This window comes from Mustela erminea, chromosome 6 (genome assembly GCF_009829155.1).
Source record: "Mustela erminea isolate mMusErm1 chromosome 6, mMusErm1.Pri, whole genome shotgun sequence".
NCBI classification, from domain to species: Eukaryota; Metazoa; Chordata; class Mammalia; order Carnivora; family Mustelidae; genus Mustela; species Mustela erminea.
Genome location: NC_045619.1, coordinates 45,800,075 through 45,824,591, shown reverse-complemented (window position 1 = coordinate 45,824,591; position 24,517 = coordinate 45,800,075). Strand labels below are relative to the sequence as shown.

Below are 24,517 nucleotides of genomic sequence, written 5' to 3'. Positions count from 1 at the left end.
AATTTATATAGAAAAAAATGAAAAAAAAAAAAAAGGCAAAAAAAAAAAAGGCTTCTCCAAAACATTATCGCTAACTCTACTAGTTTTCAAGCAAAGAAACTGCTCCCATTTCACTATTAATAAATAAAATTGTTTTTACTTATATATGAATATATGTAACATATTCAAATGAACTAGGAGTTAGGGTATAAGACAGCAGCAAAATTTCATAAAAATTTCTCACAAACTGTTTAACAGAATTAATTATGTTGTTTTTTTTTACCGAGATCACAGTTCGTGGAAGACGAGGTCCTCTGTGAAACTTTGGATTCTGTATCCTAGGCTGAGATACTGTATTAATACTGACTATCGATAGATTGCTTCTTGGCACAGGCTGTGAATTGTTCAGAACTGGAGGTGAAGGTGGGTCACTGTTACTGGATGTTTCCTAAATGAGGAAAAAAGAAATATGAAACATTACTAAATAAAGAAATTTCTGTCATCTTGAAATGTCCTGAGTAAATTAGCTTCAGACTTATCATTACTCTGAAAGGCCCAATGAATCCCAGAGAAAAGCAAAGCTAAAACTAGGGTCAAGAGCACCACCTAGAGGTTCAGGCACCTAAATTACCTCTGGCTTAAAAGCTCTTTTATTTGCAAGAGACTTAAGGAGCTCTTCTCTAAGCAGCATTTCTTCCTCCTCTTCCTCATCTGCAAAAGGTGGTTTTGGAGGCTGTTCTGGATCTTCAGGCGGGAGAGGTGGTAAAGGTGGTAGAGGAGGTAGAGGTTCAAGAGAAACACACAAGCCTTCCACATAAGGCTGGCTCAAAGGTGGCATAGACTAGTTTTTTTTAAAAGAGAAAAAAATAGTAATTACAGCCAAATTTTATAAATTTCAAATATTTATCTCTGGAGCAACATTAAATTTAAAAAAGATAAACTTTAGGTTACTACTTTAATTGTAAGCATAAGTGAACTAAGTGTCACTTAGTAGATCTTAAAACTAAACCAAATTCAATATTCAACCATAAAAAGTGTAATTTTTGCAAGTAAAAAAAAAAATTTTTTTTTGAAACATCTAATTTATGAACTTCAGGGTAATTATACAAACTTCTCCATTCCCCTTCTTATTTTCACTCAGCTTTCCAAAAGACAGAAATCAAAGTTTACAGGGTCTCTTCTCTAGATAATTACCTGAAAACAAGTGAGGATACTGAAAACCAAAACATATGATAGATATTTAAGTTAAAAAAAAAAAAAATTAGGCACCAAAGGAATTCTGGAAAGAGTCCAGAGTATCTCAAGAACTATCCAAAAGAATCTCTTAGATGTTTGAGTAATGGTTTCTTAGAAAGTACTTATGAAGAAAACTAAATTTATACAAATATCGGAGTTCAGATATATTTTTGTTCCAAAGAACTGCCAGAATTTCTCTCGGCATTTAGTTCATCTATTTTCCATTTCCCAAAAGGAAACATTTCAAGCAAGAAGGGGAAAAAAAAGTTTTTTTTCATTCTGTGCTCTCATATTCCCCTCACCTTAAGCTTCCAAGGAGGACACCAGATGTCCACCTAGGAACTGTGAAATGACAAAGAACCCATTAACCTACTGAGAGATCCGACTTGGTCTGTAGGTTCTTTCCAACTAGAAATAACCTCAAAACTTTTACTTTATGATTCTCCCACTTACTTTTTTCTTTCTTTTTTTTTTTTTTTTTAATGAGGGCCTGCAGTACTCTTAAAAAGAAGCTGGGGAAAAAGAAACTAACTTCTACATACAACGTAACATTCTTTAGATGCAATTTCAAATTAAAAATAACTGTGCTCATCAAAAGAGGAAAAAGGAAAAGAATTCATTTCTGAAAGTATCCTAATGCACTTAAGCCCAACTGCCAAAGAAGATAATGCAAAACAGCAGATAATCTTATTCTGCTTTAGAGTAAGTTTTTGGAATAGCTACCAGCTGAGAAGTAAAATGGAAACATGCTAAGTACTGAAAGGAAGTACACGTAAGATTAAAAATTAGCTATGAAAAAAATCTCCAAATGGACAGCCTGCCAATATATAATTAACTATTTATTCTATAGGTTTCAGAGCTACTAAATTTTGGTAAACAATTCTACTTTAAGCTCTCTTTAAATATTAACTACTTTTAGTTACATACCAGTTTTTCAAAACAAGTTAGAAAAGACACAAAACAACAGAATAATTTTCTTAAAAATCACATCAATTCACACTTACAGAAACCTGAGGTGGTGGAGGCAAAGAAATAGACGGTGCTGGAGAAAAATACCCCAGTGAACATTCAGAGAAGAATGGTGGCTGCACCGGTGAAGGGGCTGTAAAAAATGTTAAGAGTTTACAAACAAATATGCTTTGAAAGGAATAAATTAAGATTATGATATGCCTGCAGAAATACAAATACATCTATCTAAACAGAGTGCAAATTAGTATCTTTAACCTCCATGAGACCTCCCTACCCATTCAATAGTGTCCCTTGTCATCAGAAAGCCAGCCTTCCAACTTAAGTTGACAATTAGTGCCTTAAAACATTTTGTTCCACTTTCACTCATCTACAGGAAAGAGAACAAGAAACACAAGAAAAATACTTTTTTTTTCTTTTTTACAAACTATTTTTAAAGGAATAATAAAACAAAAAATTCCTGAATTTGCTGAAGTGTTCTAACCAAAGGACAAACAAAAAACAAACCACTAATGTGGTAATTCCATTCCTCCCTTTATGTGGAATGAAAAAATGAACTACTTAAGTTGTATAGAAAGCAAATTGCAGGAATGAAAAGAACTGCTTCCTGCTGTATTTATCAATTAAATGTACACTCTGTCACATTTAATAATTCTGAAATAGTTAGAATCAATGCCTCTCAATGAAACTGTTAGCATTTTTCTCTTCCCTGGTAGCAGATAAAAATAATCATGCATTTTACCTTCAGTGGTTTCTTAAGTCAGTGAAATACGGCAGATTGGAAACTACTCTTGCTACCCAGTAACTATAATCCTCAAGTAAAAAAACTAATGCTTCTTTATCCTAGCTGTCTCACAAGTCAATATGGTCATTACCCACATGATTAACTTGTGCCTGTATGATACTAGTTGAAAATTCAATTGGCCTTTAGAACATTTTACTTCTTAAAAATAAATATCGGTAGTGAATATAGCAAAAAGCTATAATTTGACAAAGGTGAGTAAAGAGTATATTCTCTACTAATTTTTTACAAAAGTTTTTGAAAGCATAGTATGCAAAATTATTTTATAGAAACAAAGTATTAATAATATTGTTAACACTTGGGAATACAATGAAATATCTTGAAGAACCTGGAAGCAAGAAAACTTAATACTGACCAAAGAGAGTTAAATTCTGAAATCGAAACATAATATTCTGAAACAAAACATAATATGAAACAAACATTAGCCTAAAGAGTAACCAAAAAATAAACACTTTTGGTAAACATAACCCAAATCATATAGATTTTTCTGTTTCTGTCTAGACACACTAAAGTAAGATTCTCATTTTGTTTTGTTCTGACAATATGACCACAGGGAGCAAAACACTGATGATATGATCTTTCAAGTAAGTGTTCCAGTTCCTAGAATGCCAACTGCATTCAGTTACCTGCTTGTTTTACATGTTTTAATTAGTGAGAAAATAGTTCTCCCACAGAATCACCCCTGAATAGCAACTAAAGCAAGTCTCCAGCCCTCAAGAAGAATCACATCCTACAATATGCAATCTAACTGAACATTGCCCTGAGCAATTCTAACCAGCCTCTACTGAGATGCCACTAGTAGTACCACTTACCATTTCCAAATTCCTACAAAGTAACATCACTGGAAGGAGAAAGGAACCCAAGAACACGGAAGATTTTTTTTCCACTAAAGCAGAAATTGTCTATGATATAAAGATAACTTGAGACAAAAAAAAATTTTTTTTTATTTAAAAGCAGTGTTCTCATCTTTCCCACAATCTTCATTTTTAAGAACAAACAGTTAATAGCAGACTTTAAACACTGCCTTTTTATTTAAATGCTATCTAGAAAGAAACACCTGAAAGAAAGGTTAATATTATATATTTGAGGTTTGCTTTCAAAGTATCTCCACTAAATGTCTACGGTTACCCAATTCACCAGCTAACATCACTTTCATTACACATTTCTTTCAAGCTTTTGGGTAGCTTTATGATCATTGTCCATTTATGAAAACTTGTGAATATGTGAATGTTTCCAATTTGGGCTCATACCTGGAGAATTGGTTTCACTGTCTGTATCCATAGCAACTTCTTCATAGTTATCGTACTGATAAATGCCACCTCCACTATCAGTAGGTTGCTTATCTAAGGATCGTCTTAGGTCAGGATCTGAAGACTAATAACACAAGACATTTTTCAGTTTCAAATCATTTTCTGTCTTAGTCTATTCTTAGGCTAGAAATTACAAAACAATGGACAGTTATCCTCTAGGTAACAGCATCAAAAATCATATTCCTCTATAAAATAAGATGACACCAAGTTCCTGAACACTTACAGCCTCTCTGTATGAGAAACTGGATGAATAAATTCAAGTTTTCTGCCTTCAAGACTATATTTTAGAGGCTCCGTGGTAGCTCCGTTGATTGAGCATGTGACTCTTGGGTTTCAGGTCATGATCTCATGATTGTGGGATCAAGCGCTGCACTGGGCTCTGTACTCAGTGCAGAGTCTGCTTCAGATTCTCTGTCCCTTTCCCTTACTTTCTCTCTCTCTCTCTAATGAATAAAAATCTTTTTAAAAAACCCTATATTTTAAAGTATTTTGAAAAAAATACATTAACATCTTAGTTATGAATACACTGATGACAGCTGAAAACTAGAAACTCTTAGGTGATGTGTCTGTGTGCAGTTTTCTTTTTGTATTTCTTACATTTCATTCAGAGACAGTTTATAGCTAACAAAACTTATCCAGATTGGTAAGAGTAATGTGCAAATACATACTTTTCTCTTTAAAAAGATTCTAACAAAGTACTCTTTAGAAGTTCCAAGTATTATAAATTGCTTGCTTAAGCAAACCTAATTTCTAACTCCTTAAAATTAAAGAGCTCTTATTCTTTAATATCCCTCTCTTCTTCAACAGTTCATTCACAAGCATAATTTCAAATCTCAAAATCCTGAAATTTGTCACTATTAAATCTCCAGTTTACTGCCTGACACCATCCATAATAAACAATGACAATCATTATCAATGACATTACTTAGTAAAAGTTTACAAATGCTAAATAAGTAACTAAAATAAGCACAAGCACTAATGCTATGATGACTTAACTTTCTTTAAAATAGTCTTTAAAATAGTCCATACCAATTAGTCGTGACACACTTTTAATTCTACAATACTAAATAAATGCTTTAAAAAAAAAAAAAAATCTGCCCCTATACTTAGGGTATGGCCATTTTCCAGATAAGTCCTCACTACAATTTAGTAATCCTATTTTTTTTTTTTTTAAGATTTTATTTATTTATTTGACAGAGAGAGACACAGCAAGAGAGGAAACACAAGCCAGGGGAGTGGGAGAGGGAGAAGCAGGGCCAAGCAGGGATCCTGATGCAGGGCTCGATCCCAGAACCCTGAGATCACAACCCGTGCCAAAGGCAGCCACTTAATGACTAAGCCACCCAGGCGCCCCAGTAATCCTACTTTCATCTAAATAGAGAAAGATGAAAAAGCCATAAGGAGACTTCGCTAACCATACTTTTTATTTTTCATTTCTTCTATTTCTTGTATCTACAACAATAGAAAACTCATTCTTAATTATAATCAAACCTCCCTCTTTCCCCCAAAAGTTAACAAGTTCTATTGAACACAAAAACTCTACACTTTTTCTTAGTTGACTGTATTTATGAAGATAATAAGGACACTAAAATTTGAATAATGTTTTGATTTTATATTTTTACACTCTTTACCTTACTTCTTTTTTTTTTTTTTTTTTTTTTAAGAATTTATTTATTTATTTGACAGACAGAGATCACAAGCAGGCAGAGAGGCAGGCAGAGAGAGAGGAGGAAGCAGGCTCCCTGCCGAGCAGAGAGCCCGACGCGGGACTCGATCCCAGGACTCTGGGATCATGACCCGAGCCGAAGGCAGAGGCTTAACCCACTGAGCCACCCAGGCGCCCCTTTACCTTACTTCTTGATCTCCTCTTCCCACCAACCAATTTCATGAATCGATTGTACTGCTCTTCCTGATTTGAGAGATCTCGAATTTTTCTGATTTCTTCTTCTCTTTTCCTTCTCTCTTCTTCTTCAGCTTGTTTCCGCTGATCCTCTTCTTTCTGTCTTTCCTGTTCTTTTTGTTGTTGTAGTTTCTTCCATGCTTTTGTTTGCTGCTTCCTTAATGCTTGTTTAGCTTTAAATAAAAATACAGAAACATTGGTATCTGTTAGAACTTTCTAGATAAAAGAAAAGAAGAGCTTTATAATTTATTTTCATTGTCATTAAATCAAATATACATATGCTCCTCCAAGTTTTGTTTATATAGGACTGTCCCCCATTCGGGGCCCTAGAGTTCCCAAACTCCAAACTTTCTGAATAAAAATCAAAACTGTATTGATATATGAAATCAAAAGAATTTGAAAGAAATGATCACCTGTAGTGCTAACTTTTTTGGCTGAATGTGTTTTCGTACTGGTTTTAACTTTTTGCTGTACAGTTTTCGTCTTAGTCAACTTTTCTTTGCTTTCCTTCATCACCTGCTGTTCTTTTTGTTGCCATTTTTTACTGGCTGACTGAAGAGCCAAAAGACGAAGTTGTAGTTCTGACAGTTCCTCTTCATCTTCACCAAGTTTCTTTGAAAAAAGAAATAGTTGTAACTTTTTAGTTTAGTTTTATTATTTGACTTTAAACATCTCACCAAGTCAAACCTTTCCAAGGATCAGAATTTAGTTGTAAAGCAAATACTTAACAGCAATATAAGTAAAATAAGGAAACTGCACTATTTACCACAGCCCTACACCTCCAATCCCTATAATACAGACAGATCAACCTGTGGAGGATGTGTGTATATGTAAAAGAGTTAGAGGGGATGAATACAACTGATGGAATAGTATGATGCAAAAGGGAAGTTAAGTGTCAGAGATCAGCATTTAACTGAGCCTCCCAAGCAAGAAAGTAAAAATCTGATGACAGCAAATGCAAAAAGAAATCCACCCAGAAGAGGTCAAGAATGAAGAATGAAGTGGTTCCATAAACATGTGATTTACTAGTTTTACAAGGAATACAGAGAACAGGTACACTGAATGTCAAGATTGAAATTTGCAAACTTTTTAACAAAATATGTATTTTATAATTCTTTAGATTTACTTACTTTTTTTTTTTTTTTAATTTTTTTTTTTTTTTTTTTTTTATTTGACAGACAGAGATTACAAGTAGACAGAGAGGCAGGCAGAGAGAGAGAGAGAGGGAAGCAGGCTCCCTGCTGAGCAGAGAGCCCGATGCGGGACTCGATCCCAGGACTCTGGGATCATGACCTGAGCCGAAGGCAGCGGCTTAACCCACTGAGCCACCCAGGCGCCCCTAGATTTACTTACTTTTAAACAATATATGTTCTAAAACTATTTTGAACTCCCAAGACTTTCCTACAGGGAAGCTAAAACAGGAAAACAGGTTAAGGACAAATGTTTGGAAGCTTTTATCCAACTGAAATATCTTAAATTTTTTTCACCCTACCTTTTTTTAAGGTAATTTTTAAAATCTATTCTCTACATTTTAGCTAAAATATAATTGAAAATGTCAGGTAAACTAAGCACAGATAATTTTTTTGAAGATTTTATTTATCTGACAGAGAGAGAGAGACACCTCACAAGTAGGCAGAGAGACAAGGAGAGGGAGAGGGGGAAGCAGGCTCCCTGCAGAGCAGAGAGCCTGAGGCAGGGATGTGGGACTCGATCCTAGGACCCTGAGACCTTGACCTGAGCTGAAGCTGAAGGCACACGCTTAACACACTGAGCTACCCAGGAGCCCCTAAGCACAGATTTTTAATTGAAGTACATGGATATAGTGGGGACAGACATATTTGGGAGTCCTCTGGCTTCCCCATCCTTTGAAATTAAATGCAAAACTGTTTTTCTTTTATGCATATGTATAAAAAAGGAGGGAATCAGAAGAGACTAAGAAACTAAGACTCAAAAAGATCAAGGCTCACTTACCTAATAATCTTTGCTTACACATGAATTATAATCACATTTGTCTAATATCCAATCAAATTATTTAACTTCTTAAGATACCTTAACCATAAAGAAAACAGTGGGTACTTCCTACTGGTTTCACTCTACTATGAACTATTATAAATGCCTAACTGAATTGCCACCACATATTTCAGTATTTCAGTTTATCCAAACCAGGCTATAGGTACCCTTTCCACTGTTGGGAAATATATGTAACAAAGGAGTTGAAAAAAATTATCTTTTTTTAACTCTAAGTCACTTAAACATACCAAATTCTACTACTTGGTCCTGTAGTTCTAGAACTGTGCTATCCAGTATGGTGGCAATGAGCCCCATGTGGCTATTTAAATTTAAATTAACTAAAATTGAATAAGAAATTTAGTTCCTCAGCCACACTAATCACATTTCAAGTGCTTAAAAGCCACATGTGGTTAATAGCTACCATATTGAAAAGTGCAAATAAAGAATATTTCCATTATTGTAGAAAATTCTATTGGATAGTGCTGATCGAAAGCATTTAAAATAAAGCTATCATCACTGTTCCATGGAGACTTAAAAGTCTTTGATTACTTTTTGCAACCACTCCTTTTGGAATAAAAGAAAGAAGTTACTCGTTCAGTCATACAACTATATCCTACGTAAAGCAGCTACCTGATCAGCAAGATTACTGAACCCCATTTAACTCCTGGCTCTAACATTTAAGTCCTACATAACTTCAGGTAACTCACTTAACCTATCCATATAAATCTTCCCTCATTTGTAAACCAAATAATGTCTCCCTAATTTATGAAGTTATTTTAAGGACATTAAAAAATATATATACATGCAGACACATATGCATGTGTGTGTGTGTTTGTGTGTACATGGGTATATGTTGTATTATCAATCTTAAATTCAGGATCATCTCTTTTCTAAAGCCTCTAGGCTCTTTGCTTCATTTTAATTTACTCATAAAAACTAACTGAAATCTTAAAAGAAGGAACTGAAGGTATTTCAGATCTCTAATTCAACAAAGAAAAGGCTTGGGCTATTGAGACCTACTACATGTCAAACACAGTGCCAGGTGCCTCTGTACTTTATTCTGCTCAACCTGGCCACAATCCAGAGAACAGATGATACCACACTCATTCTGTAGAAAAGGAAATCAAGGCAAGCAAAGGCAAAGAGCTGGCAAAGTGGCAAAGAACACTCAGCTATTAAGAGGAGCTAGAACCGAAGAGCAGGTGAAGGTCTAACTCCAAAGATTTCCCATACAGGATAATCCCCCAAAAGCAGGAAAACAAACTCTCTGGGTGAAAATTAAAAGTTTCAAAAAACTAACAAAAAGATCATCTATGGATATATATAAAAAACACTTCAATTAAATTCAATTTAACTGAACCCAGCACAAAGATACTGAAGGACATCTCTCCAGATTTTATCTTTAAGATTTATGTCCAGGGCGCCTGGGTGGCTCAGTGGGTTAAGCCACTGCCTTCGGCTCAGGTCATGATCTCAAGGTCCTGGGATCGAGTCCCGCATCGGGCTCTCTGCTCTGCTTCCTCCTCTCTCTCTCTCTCTGCCTGCCTCTCCGACTACTTGTGATTTCTCTCTGTCAAATAAATAAATAAAATCTTAAAAAAAAAAAAAAGATTTATGTCCAAATGGAGGTAATGATGAAAGAAATGACATAAAAGAAATGAGTAGAAAGCAAGACAGAACCTTCTTTCAAAAGAACAGAGTAAAGCAATGTAAGAATCAGTCTTACAGAGACACCCAATTCCAGAAAGCAGAATCTTACCTTTTCAGATAGAATGTCTGAGGCACTAATTCTTCTTGTTATATTTTGTTCTTTATCTTCTAATCCTTTAAAATAAAACAGCATACTTTCAATACTCCAAAAAACAGCTATCATCAATTTAAAATAAAATGCTGTATGATATTTAGTAGTAATTATTTTAAGAAGTCTCTCGTTTTCAGAATCACTAAGAAGGAAAGAATTCTATTAGAATGAAAATCTGACCAATCTGACTTTTCATATCAGCCTCATTTCTAAAGTTATCAGGCAAAATGATTCAAAATATTAAAAAAGTTAAAACTATACTTTGATAAAAGGACTAAGAATTAAAAGTAATTATTTCAATAACAAAATTTACATTAAGTTGGCAGCACCTTATGAGCACAAATCTACCTTAAAAAACAAGTATAAACCATAAATTTCAGACTATAAATCTAACTTTACACAAAGTCTATAAAAGCAGGTAATTGTTTAATTCACCAAACTTGTAGTTAGACACTGTCCTACCACTGTTATGGGTCTCTACAATATAGTTATTTCAATTCTGACTCAATACTTCCAAGATCAAAATTGGTCTTTTGCAGTCATGCTGTATTTTTAAAATTATTATCCAGAATTCTAAACTGAGCTAAAGACAATCATCAGGACACAGGTGGTAGTTAAAAACCATGTAATTAAGAACACCCTTGGAGAATGGAACAGAGGGCATTCGACAGTTGAGCAAATACAAAGGAAAACTTCAAAAAAAAAAAAAAAAAAAAACCGGAAAATCAGAAGGTTGTAAGAAATTCTAGATGTGTATGGTATTATCGAAACCCCCAAATTTCATCTTTATCAAGAAGAACATCACTAAATATAGTAGATATGTCTACTCCCTAGAGAATATTCTCAACATTGTGGCCTGAATGGTCCTTTGAGAATATAAATTAATTATACCAGTTCTTTTGCTCAAGATCCTGCAGTAGTTCACATTTCATTTGGAATAAAAAACCAAGTTCTTACGAAGCTCTACGTGATCTACCCAACCCATCATCTCTGACTTCTTGTCTTCCACTACTCAGCACCCCCACTCTCTTTTCTTTAGGGACAAGGCCTGTTATTCCTCAAATATAGCAGGTACTCTTCTGCCTTAACAGTAGTTATTCTAGTTTGTTGATTCGCAAACTTTACCAGGTATTAGAATCAACAAGAAGGCTTGTTAAATACAGATTCTTGGGCCCCACTTCCAGGGTTTCCAATTCAGTAGATCTAGGATAGGACCTGAGCATTTGCATTTTTCTCTTTTCATTTTTTTTTAAATTTTAAACAATTTTTATTTATTTGAGAGAGATCGCACATGTGCTAGAAAGAGAGATCGCACGCATGAGAGTGAGCTAGCACAAGTGGGGTCAGGGGCAGAGAGAGAAACAGACTTCTGGCTGAGTAGACAAAGGATGACAGGCTAATCCCCAGACTCGGGGATCAGGACATGAGCCCAAGGCAGCCTTAACGGACTGCTTAACCAACTGAGCCACCCAGGAACCCCAGCATTTGAATTTGTATCAAGTTTCCAGGTAATGCTGGTCCAAGGGCCAAAGTGAGAAAATCAATACTCTAGGGGTACCTGGGTGGCTCAGTTGTTAGGCATCTGCCTTGGCTCAGGTCATGATCCCAGAGTCCTTGGACTAAGGGCTGCATCGGGCTCCCTGCTCAGCAAGAAGCCTGCTTCTCCCTCTCCCCCTGCTTGTGTTCCCTCTCTCACTCTCTCTCTCTGTCAAATAAATAAATAAAATCTTAAAAAAAAAAAAAATCATTACTCTAGCTATTTATTATCTGCCTAGAAAGCTCTTCGCTCGCATATCCATTTGGCTATTCCCTCATGGTCTTCAAAGCCTTTTTAAAAATCCCACCTTCAAATTCAGGCCTCTCCTTATTACTAATTAATACTGCAATCTATATCTGCCATCCCCCTACTTACCCTGCTATACTTTTTTCCATAACTGTTTTTTACTAATCATATTTATTCTCCCCCCTTTCTGAAACACAAACCCATGAAGGCATAAATTACTAATCTGTTCATGGATAGATTTCCCAAAGCCCGAAATAAGGTGCTCAATTTCTGAATCAATGGAAGAATGAAATAAAAAAATGAAGGAAAATTAAAATTAATTTTGTAATTACTTCAAAGTAACTCTGCCCTGACTAGTTTCAGTGAAGAGCAGAAAAGCAGATGGCGTTGGATTGAGAGGTAAAGTGGAAAGTCAGCCTGGACCAGCTTTTCAAGGAGTCTGGTTAAAAAGACAGAGGTTAAGGGAGACTACAGACTGGGAGAAATCCAAGAAAGTGATTACATTTTGGGAAGGAAAATGCAAATATGTTTATACTAAGAACCCCTTAAGAGAAAGTGGTTAAAGATGAATCAAAATAGGGGCGCCTGGGTGGCTCAGTGGATTAAGCTGCTGCCTTCGGCTCAGGTCATGATCTCAGGGTCCTGGGATCGAGTCCCGTATGGGGCTCTCTGCTCAGCGGGGAGCCTGCTTCCTCCTCTCTCTCTGCCTGCCTCTCTGCCTACTTGTGACCTCTCTCTGTCAAATAAATAAATAAAATCTTTAAAAAAAAAAAAAAAAGATGAATCAAAATAAACAACAGACGGAGCAAGGTTTCAGAGAAGGTAGAGGTCAGAGCCAGGAATACAGGTTAATACGAAGTGGCCATAAACAAAAATGAAATGAAGTGAAAATCGATACAGTTATAAGTTTACAGTAAGAAAGTGAGAAACTGAAAGTTGAGTCAGATCACCTGAAATAGGAGGTACACCCATAGGCTGAACAATAGGAATAATAGGAATAGGAGTAAAAGCCTGAAAAAAATAACAAGGTTTAGAAGAGTTGTTGAAAGAAATGGAAAAGCATTTCCTAAAAATGCTTAAAAGTTTAAATGCTTGATGGCAGAGCTGAAAGTCTTGCTGAGGACTGGGGAAAGCAGACAGTAGGGGGTGGAGAGGATGCATATGAAGAAACTAACCAATATAATTTATTCAGATAAAATTTTAGCTTTTTCGGTTTTCTTCCAACTCCTCTTCCTTACTGCTGTCAGTTACATTTCTAAAACAGATACCTGATAACATAATTTTCCTATTTAAAAATATCTGATGGCCCACCTGACATTTAAGAAAATCTATATTCCCTAGCCAAGACATTCAAGGCCCTCTGCAATGTGATTTCAATCTACCCTTTTATAAATTTATATCCAACTCCTCCAAGAAACATACCATATATCCCACACTGCCCCCATTTCAGATCAATCTCAATTAGCCTTTAAAAGTTCTCTGTGCTTTTTATCTGCTCATTTGTTTCCTTCGTACTTCCCAAGTCGAAAAGACTAATTTTTTGAGCCACAAACCAAACATTTCCATCACTATGAAAACTTTCTAAACCCAGGGAGACATATTTGATCCTTTCCCTGTATTACTGCAGGCTTTCATACATAACTCTTATACTCTATAATAGTTATTTGTGTTTTTTTTCTATCCCACTGAGTTATACTTTTTGAAATTTCCTACCTGGAATCATGGTGCTAAACTGAAGAAGAAAAAACATGTTCCTGAGAGTATGTAACCAAAACCAGTCACCACTCAGGTTTGCAATACAATGTACACATGGAAGGCCTTGAAAACTTCAAATATAAAGCGGTCCCACAGCAAAAGTCTAGTCAGGTGCCTGGCAGTGGCAAAAGCAACCCCTCTCTTGGAAATTCATCTTTGTCCCAGGCCTCAAAAAATTCCCACAAAAAAACCTGAAACTAAAATAAGCACCTTAAGAAACAAAAAAGAAGGAAGAGAAAAAGAAAAGAAAAAAAAAATCACTAAGCATTCAAGAAAAGGTATCAAAAATGGAAACCAGAAATGAGACCCATAAAAAACTGAGTTACTGAAAATTAGCAAACAAGGGAAAGAAACAACTAAAGCAAACCTATGGTTAACATGCTTAAAGAAATAAAGATAAATTTGAAAAAATAAGCGGAAAAATCTAAAAATGACCAAAGTAATTTGAAAAAAAAAAAGCTAAAATAAAAACTGTAACTGAATTTAAAATTCAATAAGTGAAATTAAGACAAATCAGACACAGCTAAAAAGAGAATCCATGAACTGAGAGATGCATCAGAAGAAATTATTTAAAGATTTTTTTTTTTTTATTAATTTGACAGAGAGAAATCACAAGTAGACGGAGAGGCAGCCAGAGAGAGAGAGAGAGGGAAGCAGGCTCTCTGCTCAGCAGAGAGCCCGATGCGGGACTCGATCCCAGGACTCTGAGATCATGACCTGAGCCGAAGGCAGCGGCTTAACCCACTGAGCCACCCAGGCGCCCCAGAAGAAATTATTTAGAATGGAGCAGATTTACAGAGAGATATAAACTTAAAGGAAATTAAGAGAAATGGAAGATAAAGTAAGATGATTTGATAAACATACATACATAATTCTAAAAAAGAGAATGAGAAAACATTTAAAAGATGACAATTTTTCAGAATCAATGAAAATAAGAAGCACAACAAACTGCAAGCAAGCTATTCTGAATAAAAATAAATCACAATCAACACATCATAAACTACAGAATATCAGAAACAAAAATTAGATTTTTAAAGCAAGCAGAGAAAGAAGATAAATTAACTTCAAATTAGAAACTATTAAGCCTGACAGCTGACTTTTCACCAAAATCAATAACAGAAGCCAGAAAATATCTTTAATATGTTGAGAATATAATTAGCCAATCCAGAATTCCAAACCTAGATCGCCTCTCGGCCTTTTGGCTAAGATCAAGTGTAGAATTCCAACCCTAGAAAATTATCTTTAAAGAAAGGGCAAACAGATAAGTTTTCTATCCAGCAGACACATCTAAATTCTAAAAGATGTCTTTTAAGGATAAAAATTCTAGCCATAGAAAAGTGAGCGAAGAAAGTGTTAAATTATGAGCAAAGAGGGCGCCTGGGTGGCTCAGTAGGTTAAGCCGCTGCCTTCGGCTCAGGTCATGATTTCAGGGTCCTGGGATCAAGTCCCGCATGGGGCTCTCTGCTCAGCAGGGAGCCTGCTTCCCTCTATCTCCCTCTCTGCCTGCCTCTCTGTCTGCTTGTGATCTCTGTCAAATGGATAAATAAAATCTTTAAAAAAAAAAATTAAAAAAAAAAAAAGATTATGAGCAAAGATAGGCAAATTACTGGCCTTTGTACAGGAGAGGATAAAGGCCTTGATTAATTTTAAGCACTGATAAGAAAAATTCATGTTACAATTCTGAAAGGAAACAATATGAGACAAGAAACTTAATATCTAACTTCCAAACCAGTAAAAGGAAAAAAAAATTGTAATTGGGGAGGGGGGGAACACAAAAGAGGCATGAAAGAAAAAGAAAACAACAAAAATCCAACTATCAGTAATAATGATAAATGCAAATGAGCTATATTCTAACAAAGGACAAAGACTGTCAGACTAAGTTACAAAAGAAATCTAGTTCTATACTATATACAATTGACATTTGAGACTTGAGAATATGGAAAGACTGAAAGAATGGAAAATAATATTCCAGGCATTTATACTTATTGAAAGAAAGATGGTGTTAACTATTGGCATAAGATAAGTCTTTCAGTCAGAAACAGAACTAGAGATGAAGAAGGCCACCACACAACAACGAGAATAATGAGTCAATCCTCAGCCTGAAAGTATTTAAAACAAAAACTGAAAACCATAAATCCACCACCATAGTGGCTGATGTTAACAAACCTTTCAGAAATAAATCAATCAGATCAAAAAATGAATAAAGATGTGAACATAAAAAGTTTGATCTAACAATCCATGTATTCCTTTCAAACACACACAGAACACTTATAAAAAAATCAACCATACAATAAAGCAAGTCTCAAATAAATATGACAATATCTATATTCTCATTCTTTCTCTAATAGCTCCTTCTCTGATAGTATGGTTGACTTAGAAACCAATAACAAAAACTATAAAGAAGCTTCATGTTTGAAAGTTAAGAAACATACTTCCAAATAGTCTACAGGTCAAAGAAAAACAAAAATTAGGAAACATTTAGAAATGTGTGGGAAAAAATTATATATCACAAACAGCTAAAGTAAAAACTTCAAAACCCAAACCAATCTTAATAGGAGAGAGACTGAAAACTAACAAGTTTTTTGTTTTGTTTTTTTTTAAGGTTTTATGTATTTATTTAACTGAGAGAGAGAGAGAGAATGAGAATACAAGCGGGGGGGGGGGGAGGGGAGATAGAGAAGCAGGTCTCCTGCTGAATAGGGAGCCAGCCCAATGTGGGGGGTCAATCCCAGGACCCTAGGATCATGACCTGAGCCAAAGGCTTATGCTTAAGGGCTGAGCCATCCAGACACCACTAGTTTTAAAAGCTATGTACTTATTTCTAGGGAAACTAAAAACTGGGGGATATAATTTATAAAGGCTGCAAATAATAGAAAAGTGAGATACTTTTTTTTTTTTTAAGATTTTATTTATTTGAGAGAGAGAGAAGCGGGGATACAGGGAGAGGGAGAAACACACCCTGCTGAGCAGGGACCCAGGACCCTGAGATCATGACCTGAGCCAAAAGCACTTAACCAACTGAGCCACCCAGGCACCCCCAAAAGTGAGATTCTTAAGAATTTTTTTTATAGGGGCACCTGGGTGGTTCAGTGGGTTAAAATCTCTGCCTTCGGCTCAGGTCATGATCCCAGAGTCCTGGGATCAAGGCCGGCATTGGGTCTCTGCTCCTCAAGGAGCCTGCTTCCTCCTCTCTCTCTGCCTGCCTCTCTGCCTACTTGTGATCTCGGTCTGTCAAATAAACAAACAAAATCTTAAAAAAATAATAATAATAACAATTTTTTTAAATAAATTTCACAACTTATAGGAATCAGACACATTACTAGAAAAATACATTTATCTAAACTGTATTAACCAAAAATAAAAAGCATGAACAGTTAATAGTATAAACCTCCTCAGAAAAAAATTCCATCCAGACCCAGACACTTCTACCAATAATATCTACCAAATAATCCAGGACCAATTCTTAACTTTATTCTTGAGAATAAAGAAGAAACCACTCCCCAACTCATTTTGACCATCATCATAACCTTATACTAGAACTTGGCAAGGAAAAAGGAATAAAAATTATAGGCTCTTAACCCAGATAAAAAAATTCTAAATAAAACATTAGCAAATCTTTATTTGTGAAGACTTTTTATTGCCCCAAACTGGAAGAACTCAAATATCCTCAAATGGAAATGGGTAAACAAATTGTACCATAACTATACAATGGCACATTCAGCAATAATGAACTAGTGATATATACAACTACATGATGAATCTCAAATACATTATGCTAACTAAATGAAGGAAGCTAGAATCAAAAGGCAGTAACACTGCATGATTCCATTTATACGACATTTTGGAAAAGGCAAAACTATAGAGAATGAAAACAATCAGTAATTATATGGTGGGGTGAGGGAGGAAGGGACTGATTACAAAGGGGCATGGACAATCTGTGAGAGTTAACAAAACTGTTCTAGATCTTAATTGAGGTGCCTGGCAATGGTTACCCAACTGCCTGCATTTATCAAGACTTAAAGCACTACATGCTAAAAAAGGTAAATTTTACTGCATATAAATTATACCTTCATAAAAAAAGGAAAAAATTTAACAAATCAAATCCATGATGTACAAAAATGACATAATAACTACCTGGATTTATCCTAAATACACAAGAGTAGCTTAACACTACAAAATTAACTAACACAATCTATTACACTAATACATTTAAAGAGGAAAAATAAGATGTTTTTCTCAATGAAGAAAAAAGATGTGATAAACTTCAACATCCATTCATCCTGAAGATCTCAAACAAGGAAAAGGGGGGATAAAAACTTTCTACCCAACAAAGGATACCTCCAAAAAATCTAACATCATGTTAAATGCAAATATCCAAAGCATTTTGTAAGTTAAGAAATGAAGGTCCACTGATACACTTATGTTAAAAATTGTATTAGAAGGACAAAAAGAAAGATCAGATTGAAATTAAATCTATCATTACTGAATAAAATGTCAATGTAGAAAGTGCAAAAAGAATTCACAGATAAAGTATTAAAATCATTTCAATGAAGCACACTACCAAAATAACTAGTTACCCCATCGAGAAAGAAGAATCTTAGTACTAACTGAAAATTTTAATTCCATTACCTTGACTAGGTTCAGTAGTGTCAGATTTCAGGGAAAGCTGTTTTGTTCCATCTTTAACTTTTTTCAACCGGTTCTTATCCCCTGGTAAAGTCAATTTTTGCCTGAGTGGTTTTAATTCAAATGCCTGAAAAGTTTTGACCTGTGTTTTCTCCTCAGGAGCTACTTCTTTACTTGGGTCTTTTGTAATACTGACATTATCAGTGCTTGTTTGGTCCTCAAAGTTCAATGTTTTAGCATCTTCCTGCAAGTTCTCTTCTTTGCTACTCAAAGCTAGTTTTTCATCTTTATTGATGCATTCTAGTTCCAACTGTATTTGCTTATACTTCAAAAGTAAGTCTTCAAAAGTTTCTTCTCCACAGTTTTCACTTTTTGATGAATAATTTTGTTTTCTTGATGGAGATCTTCCAAAACTTTTGGCTGAAAAGCATATTAAGGAAACCAGCTTCTGCAGATTTTCCAGAAAAACTCATTAGGTTATAGATGACTTATCTCCCTTTTAGCATGTATTTCAAAAAAGATAAGTTAGTATTTTTAATTACTAAATTACATTTACTGTATGCCCAATTTCTTAATGTGCCTGTATTTCAAATTTAACAAGTAACATGTGCCTGTATTTCAAATTTAACAAGTAACCATACAGAACAATCCACTTAGAAAATCACTGGTATCAGTTATTATCGGCAGTACCTACAGGTATTCCACCTAATTAGGTTAGGGCAGCATTCCTTCCATTGTTATCAGAAAAGCCTATATAAGCTGTATCTTAAAGATTCCTTTCTAAAGGAAGAGAGGAGAAATAGAATGGTTTGTCAGATATGGGTAATTTACATTTCAGATAATGAGGAGGAAACATTTCCTCTTAATTCATTTCTTCTCGTCTCAAATTTAAAAAAAGAAGGTAAAAACACTGACAACTAATAGTTAAAACTAGTTTATAAATAGGAAGCATTTTCTTAAAAACCAAATACCTAAGAATCTTGAAGCTCAAGTATACTAATATGCAACATATGCACAACAAAAAACGAGGGAATTACATTATTTTAAAAAAAGTAACTTCCATAGTATTCAAAATGTATATCTTATAAACTAATTTGTCTCTGAAGATAGGGAATAATGCTACCAAAAAATGTTTTCCTCCTCTAACACAGTGATACATCGAACATAACTTTTTCCTTAGAAATAAATGGCTACAAAATTCCAAACTATAATTTTTACTCAAAATAATTCACACTGGCAAAAATTGTTACACCTCACTTCTCCAGCCTACAAATTAACAAGATTTAAAGACAAGTACTTTATGTGACAATATGTCATTTATGGAAACTGGCTAGGATATCATTACAGTTCCCTAAAGATGGTTCCTCTGTTTAACAACCTACAGTACCAATCAACCTTCAGATATTTTAAAATTTCCCTGATGAGTAATATAAAGAATGGGAATCACCACCAAATTTTTTTTCACCACCATTAACTCCAGAAACTAAACTAGCATTACAACTGAAAATCTTAACAGTTCTGCAACAATGGGGCACCTGGGTGGCTCAGTGGGTTAAGCCGCTGCCTTCGGCTCAGGTCATGATCTCAGGGTCCTGGGATCGAGTCCCGCATCGGGCTCTCTGCTCAGCGGGGAGCCTGCTTCCCTCTCTCTCTCTCCCTGCCTTTCTGTCTACTTGTGATCTCTGACTGTCAAATAAACAAATGAAAAATCTTTAAAAAAAAAAAAACCAGTTCTGCAACAAAACTGTTTTAGTAAACCTCTGATTCTGTGACCTAAGCTCTTCAGAGGCAAGTTTCTTCAAACAGTATTAGTCAGTCTCTCATAACCTGTCTTAATTCTTCAACCAAACAGAATCTGGCTTCTGCTAGCTGAGTTTGTTTATCCACCATGTTTTCAAACTATTTTACCTGACTTCTCGGCAGCTTTAGACACTACAAACAACTTCTCTCTTGGCTTTTCTAACTCCACTCTTTTTTCCCTACATTCTATCTTCCTTTAAGACATGACACCTTTCCAACTCCTATAATAATGGTGTTCTCACTATTTAGCCTCTTTCACTTTTCCTTTTGAGCATTCTAATGTACTCCTGTATTTTACGTAATACAAGGAGAAGTTTGGCCTCATCATAGATATTCTGGGTCTTATCTTCCACAAGCCATCCCCTACTCTGCTGCTGAACTAATGTATCTAGAAGACAAATCTGATCAGATCTGTCCCCTTGTTTAAATCTCATTAAGAACAGAATCCAAAATACTTACAATGGCATACAATGCCTTCATTTGACCTGTACTTCCTTTCCAATCTCACATTTCCCCTGTTCAATTTATGCACAATTTATGCACAGCTTTTTATTTAGGTTTTTCTGTTCTTCAAACTGACCCCAATCTAAAATTCAAATGAACCTCCTATCTGAAGCCAGAGCATTACTTGTTCCCCTCACCATTATATACTTTGTACATAAATTCTGCAATTATCCTCATCTACACATCACTTTTCAATGGAGCCATCCAAAGGCAGAACCACAGTGATTTAAAAAAAATAAAACTGAAGACTTTGACAAGATTTGTAGAGAAAAAAGATTCAATACACTAACAGAAAAGACAGATAAATGAGGAAAAGCAACGGAGTTACAACTGTAACTAATCTCTGTCAAGGCTAAATAAGATCTCCTACTTCTGTCTAATATAGGACAACTAGGATGAAACCAACACTTAGAGAAGATTTAATTTTAAACTAGTTAAGATGCAATTTCTAAGTGAAATCTGGTTTTTAAAAAAAAAAAAACCGCTTTCCAACTGCAGGTGAAAATGACTTTCTACTGATGAGAGACACTGGCCTAATTATGTTACCTCTCATATTAGAAAGTTTAAAACAGTAATCAACCAAAGGAAACATATGCTAAGAGGGGTTGACAAAGTGTCTATCACTAAGAAAAATTTTAAATGAATGATAATGGAAATAAGTGCCACATCGGAATCTGTTTTTTTTTTTTTTTTAAAGATTTTATTTATTTGTCAGAGAGAGAGCGAGCACAAGCAGGCAGAGTGGCAGGCAGAGGCAGAGAGAGAAGCCGGCTCCCCACTGAGCAAGAAGGCTCCATGTGGGCCTCGATCCCAGGATCTTGGGATCATGGCCGGAGCAGAAGGCAGCAGCTTAACCGACTGAGCCACCCAGGTGTCCTGAGTGGTTCATTTTATTTCTTTAAAGCTGCACCTAGCTTACCTTAATCATTACAGAAAAATAAGTCAAAAACAAAAAAACAAAGAAACAAATACTACTACCCATGTTACTTCACTTCTAGATTATGGAAATGAGCCACAGTATATCCCTTATTCTTTTTTTTTTTTTTTTTTTGGAAACTCCACCCCCAATATGAGGCTTGAACTCACAACCCCAAGATCAAGAGTCACATCCTCTACTGACTGGCCTAGCCAGGTGCCCCACAACTCTTATTCTTTCTTAAAGTAATTATTTATAAAATAAAACTGTCATTATTGTAAGTGCACAATGGATATACGAATAAGCCTGAATACAGTCTTGGTATTAAGGAATTTAAATTAATAAAATTTTGTATTACAAATTTTGTTTGCTCACATTATATAAGAGTAGCTGAAAACTATGTTTTCCTTCACAAATTCTTACAAAGAATACCACCTCTAGGATGGATTAATGATACTTCATAAGGAAAACAATGAGCAGAGGATCAAAACAAGCATCCTTTTCTCAAGTGCAGCATCTATAGAAAAGAAAGAGCAAGAGAGCTCATTTCTGCTAAGTTACTACAGAAATCGGACTGGATATATCCCCGTACTTTTTTCACATCATACGCCTGTTTATTAAAAGAAACATATAAGCTTAACAATTAACAAGTATACATATGACAAAGACCGAACTGGTTGAATGAATGGACAGAAAGAAGGCAAAGGCAGGAGCTAAGCAAATTCCCTCATCACCACCTTCTCTAATACAGATTAAATGAAGAAAAAACTCTGCTCCCAGAGTACTTTATACGTATCTCATTTTGAAGTTTTTACATTAACTATATATTTATTAAACTATATTTACTCACATCTGTCTCCCCAACACAAATTCTAAGCTTCCTCTTTTATATTCTTAAAAAATATATATGTGCTGAAGCAGCCTCTTTTTAGAATCAGAATCAACAACTAACAAATCCTTCATTAAAAAAATATCTTGGGCAGAGTTCTTCTTTTTTTGAAAGAACATCATTTATCTTTTTAAAAAAGTTAAATCCCTACTTGATTTTCTTTGAAACAATACTAGGTGCTCCTAATCCAACTTTTGGTTGCAAAATTAAGTTTTTTCGGGGCACTAGCACCAGAAACTGCCACTTTGTACCTAAACTTAACATTTCTTGCCCATTTGTTATTCTGTCATCTGGAAAAGACCATCTGATCCTAAGTATTCTATAAAAATAATGTTGAATGTCTCCCAAACAAATGTCATTACATGTAAGTTTCATACATAATATGTTAAAAAATCAATATACCATAGAAATTACAACCAATAATAACTGTACTTATGATTTTTATGCAGTTATCATGAAATAAAACCTAGGTCTACAAAACCCATCATAACCTAGCAAACCTTCAGATGACTGATTCCCCAGTATAAATTTTAAGTAAACTTAAGAATTACAGATAATGGGATTAGAGACAACAAAAATCAGATATTTTTGCTATTTTCCTTTCAACCTCCCCATAATCTCACCCTTTCATACACTCCATGGCTTTCAATGTATTAAAATTAAAATAGTGTTTATCTTTCTCTAACCTACATTTGAGTTATAAAATGTTCAAAAACTGAACATAAGAAATAAAGAAGGAGGTAAAGTTTTGCAGAAGGTTGTATGAATTCAACAGAGTTGGTAAAGATACGGATCTTTCTCCCCTCCCCCACTTTAAAAGGCAGCATGTGTAAAAACTAATCAGGAAAGGTAAAAGCAGAATCACGAATAAAAACTATAGCATTATGTAGAATGGAACTTCACAATTTTCAATGTCAAAGTTCAATACTGTATAAGCAACAGTATTCCCCAAATCGTTTATGATTTCTTTTTCTCCTTCTAACAATCTAAGTCAACCTTACATAAAAACAAAGTTCTTGTACCGGTGAAAGTAAATACTATTGAAACCTGGCTTTCCGATGTACTATTGCAAATCTGATCTCACTAACCTGTCCCCAATCCGTAATACCTTAATGTTAAAAAGCAATATACACACACACACAAAAACACCTTAAGAAACAGGTCTATATAGTGTGACACACGGAGACTACCAAAGAACAACTTAAAAGTATACTGACACAGTGACAAATAAGCGGTTCTGATGGTTCAGAAAAGTTACTCATCTCATAGACCTAATAATGACGCTAAAGGGAACTTTAGTAAGTGACACACCCAGGGCGGACCGCCACGTTAAGGATACAACTCTTCCGAGGTGGAGAGGGCTCTCGCCAGCTCTGACTGCTGCTGAATCCGGATCCTGCTCCTCCCAGAGGAGGTCTGCCCCCCGGCTTGCCTCCTCGCTCACCCCCTCCTCGCCCCCGACTCCAGCGACTTCCACCCCGGTAAGGCCTGCCTCGAAAGCGGAAACGGTCCAAGGCGATGTGGCTCCGTTCCCAAAAGGACGGCCGGGGGCTGCTTTCGGACAGTGAGCTCGAAGGCATCCGTACGGAGGGCGGGTGAGACCGGAACGGCTCTTTGGGTCGGTAGCTGCTGTGTCCCCTGAGGTGGCCCCGCTCCGACGCGTGCCGCGAGCGTGAGAAATTCCTCAACTGCTGCTGAGAAGAGGACGACGACGAGGAGGAGCCACCGCCTCCGCCAGATCCACCGCCCCGGGCCGGGTGAGGAGGCCTTCGCCGCGGATATGGCAACAGCCCGCCGCCACTGCTGCTGCTGCTGCTCCGGCTCCGTATCTGGCTGTTGTTATCGTCGTCGCTGATTTCCCCATCTTCTAGCTCCCCTTCTTCCTTGGGCGAGAGGCCACTGGAGGCCGGGGCCGAAATATCTGCGGTCGCCATCCCGGGAGCAGCGCCTTCCACACAACCTTAGCCCTCCGTCCGGGGATCCGCCCGACAATTGCTCTCCTCCCCGGTTCCCTTCTTTTCTAACGGACCCGGTCGGTGCGGCCTTACCCTACTCGGACACCTAGCGGGCTTTGCTCCCCAACTTCCCCGCACCCCAGCTCTTTCTCGCCGGACCGTCGCAACCCAGTTCCCTTCCCTAGCGCCCCCTTGCTCCTCCGCGATCGGGGCTCTTCCGCCTCGCGAGAAAGGGCCTCTGGAAGTGGCTCTGCCCGTGACGTCACTTCCTGCGGCACGCAGGAA

General features: G+C 36.1%; 1 protein-coding gene across 1 annotated transcript in view; it reads right to left on the bottom strand.

The window, feature by feature from the left end:
• ZFC3H1 (zinc finger C3H1-type containing) overlaps positions 1-24,455 on the bottom strand; it is a 53,640-nt gene extending 29,185 nt beyond the window's left edge. Inside the window, exons 1-9 of the mRNA XM_032347026.1 lie at positions 23,617-24,455; positions 18,172-18,588; positions 9,963-10,027; positions 6,607-6,805; positions 6,143-6,366; positions 4,234-4,357; positions 2,220-2,317; positions 611-820; positions 263-427 (exon numbers count right to left, since the gene is read on the bottom strand). Coding sequence (XP_032202917.1) covers positions 263-427; positions 611-820; positions 2,220-2,317; positions 4,234-4,357; positions 6,143-6,366; positions 6,607-6,805; positions 9,963-10,027; positions 18,172-18,588; positions 23,617-24,211 — 2,097 coding nt within the window. The 5' untranslated portion in view covers positions 24,212-24,455. The remainder of the gene's footprint in view (positions 1-262; positions 428-610; positions 821-2,219; positions 2,318-4,233; positions 4,358-6,142; positions 6,367-6,606; positions 6,806-9,962; positions 10,028-18,171; positions 18,589-23,616) is intronic.
• Positions 24,456-24,517: the final 62 nt, after the last annotated feature.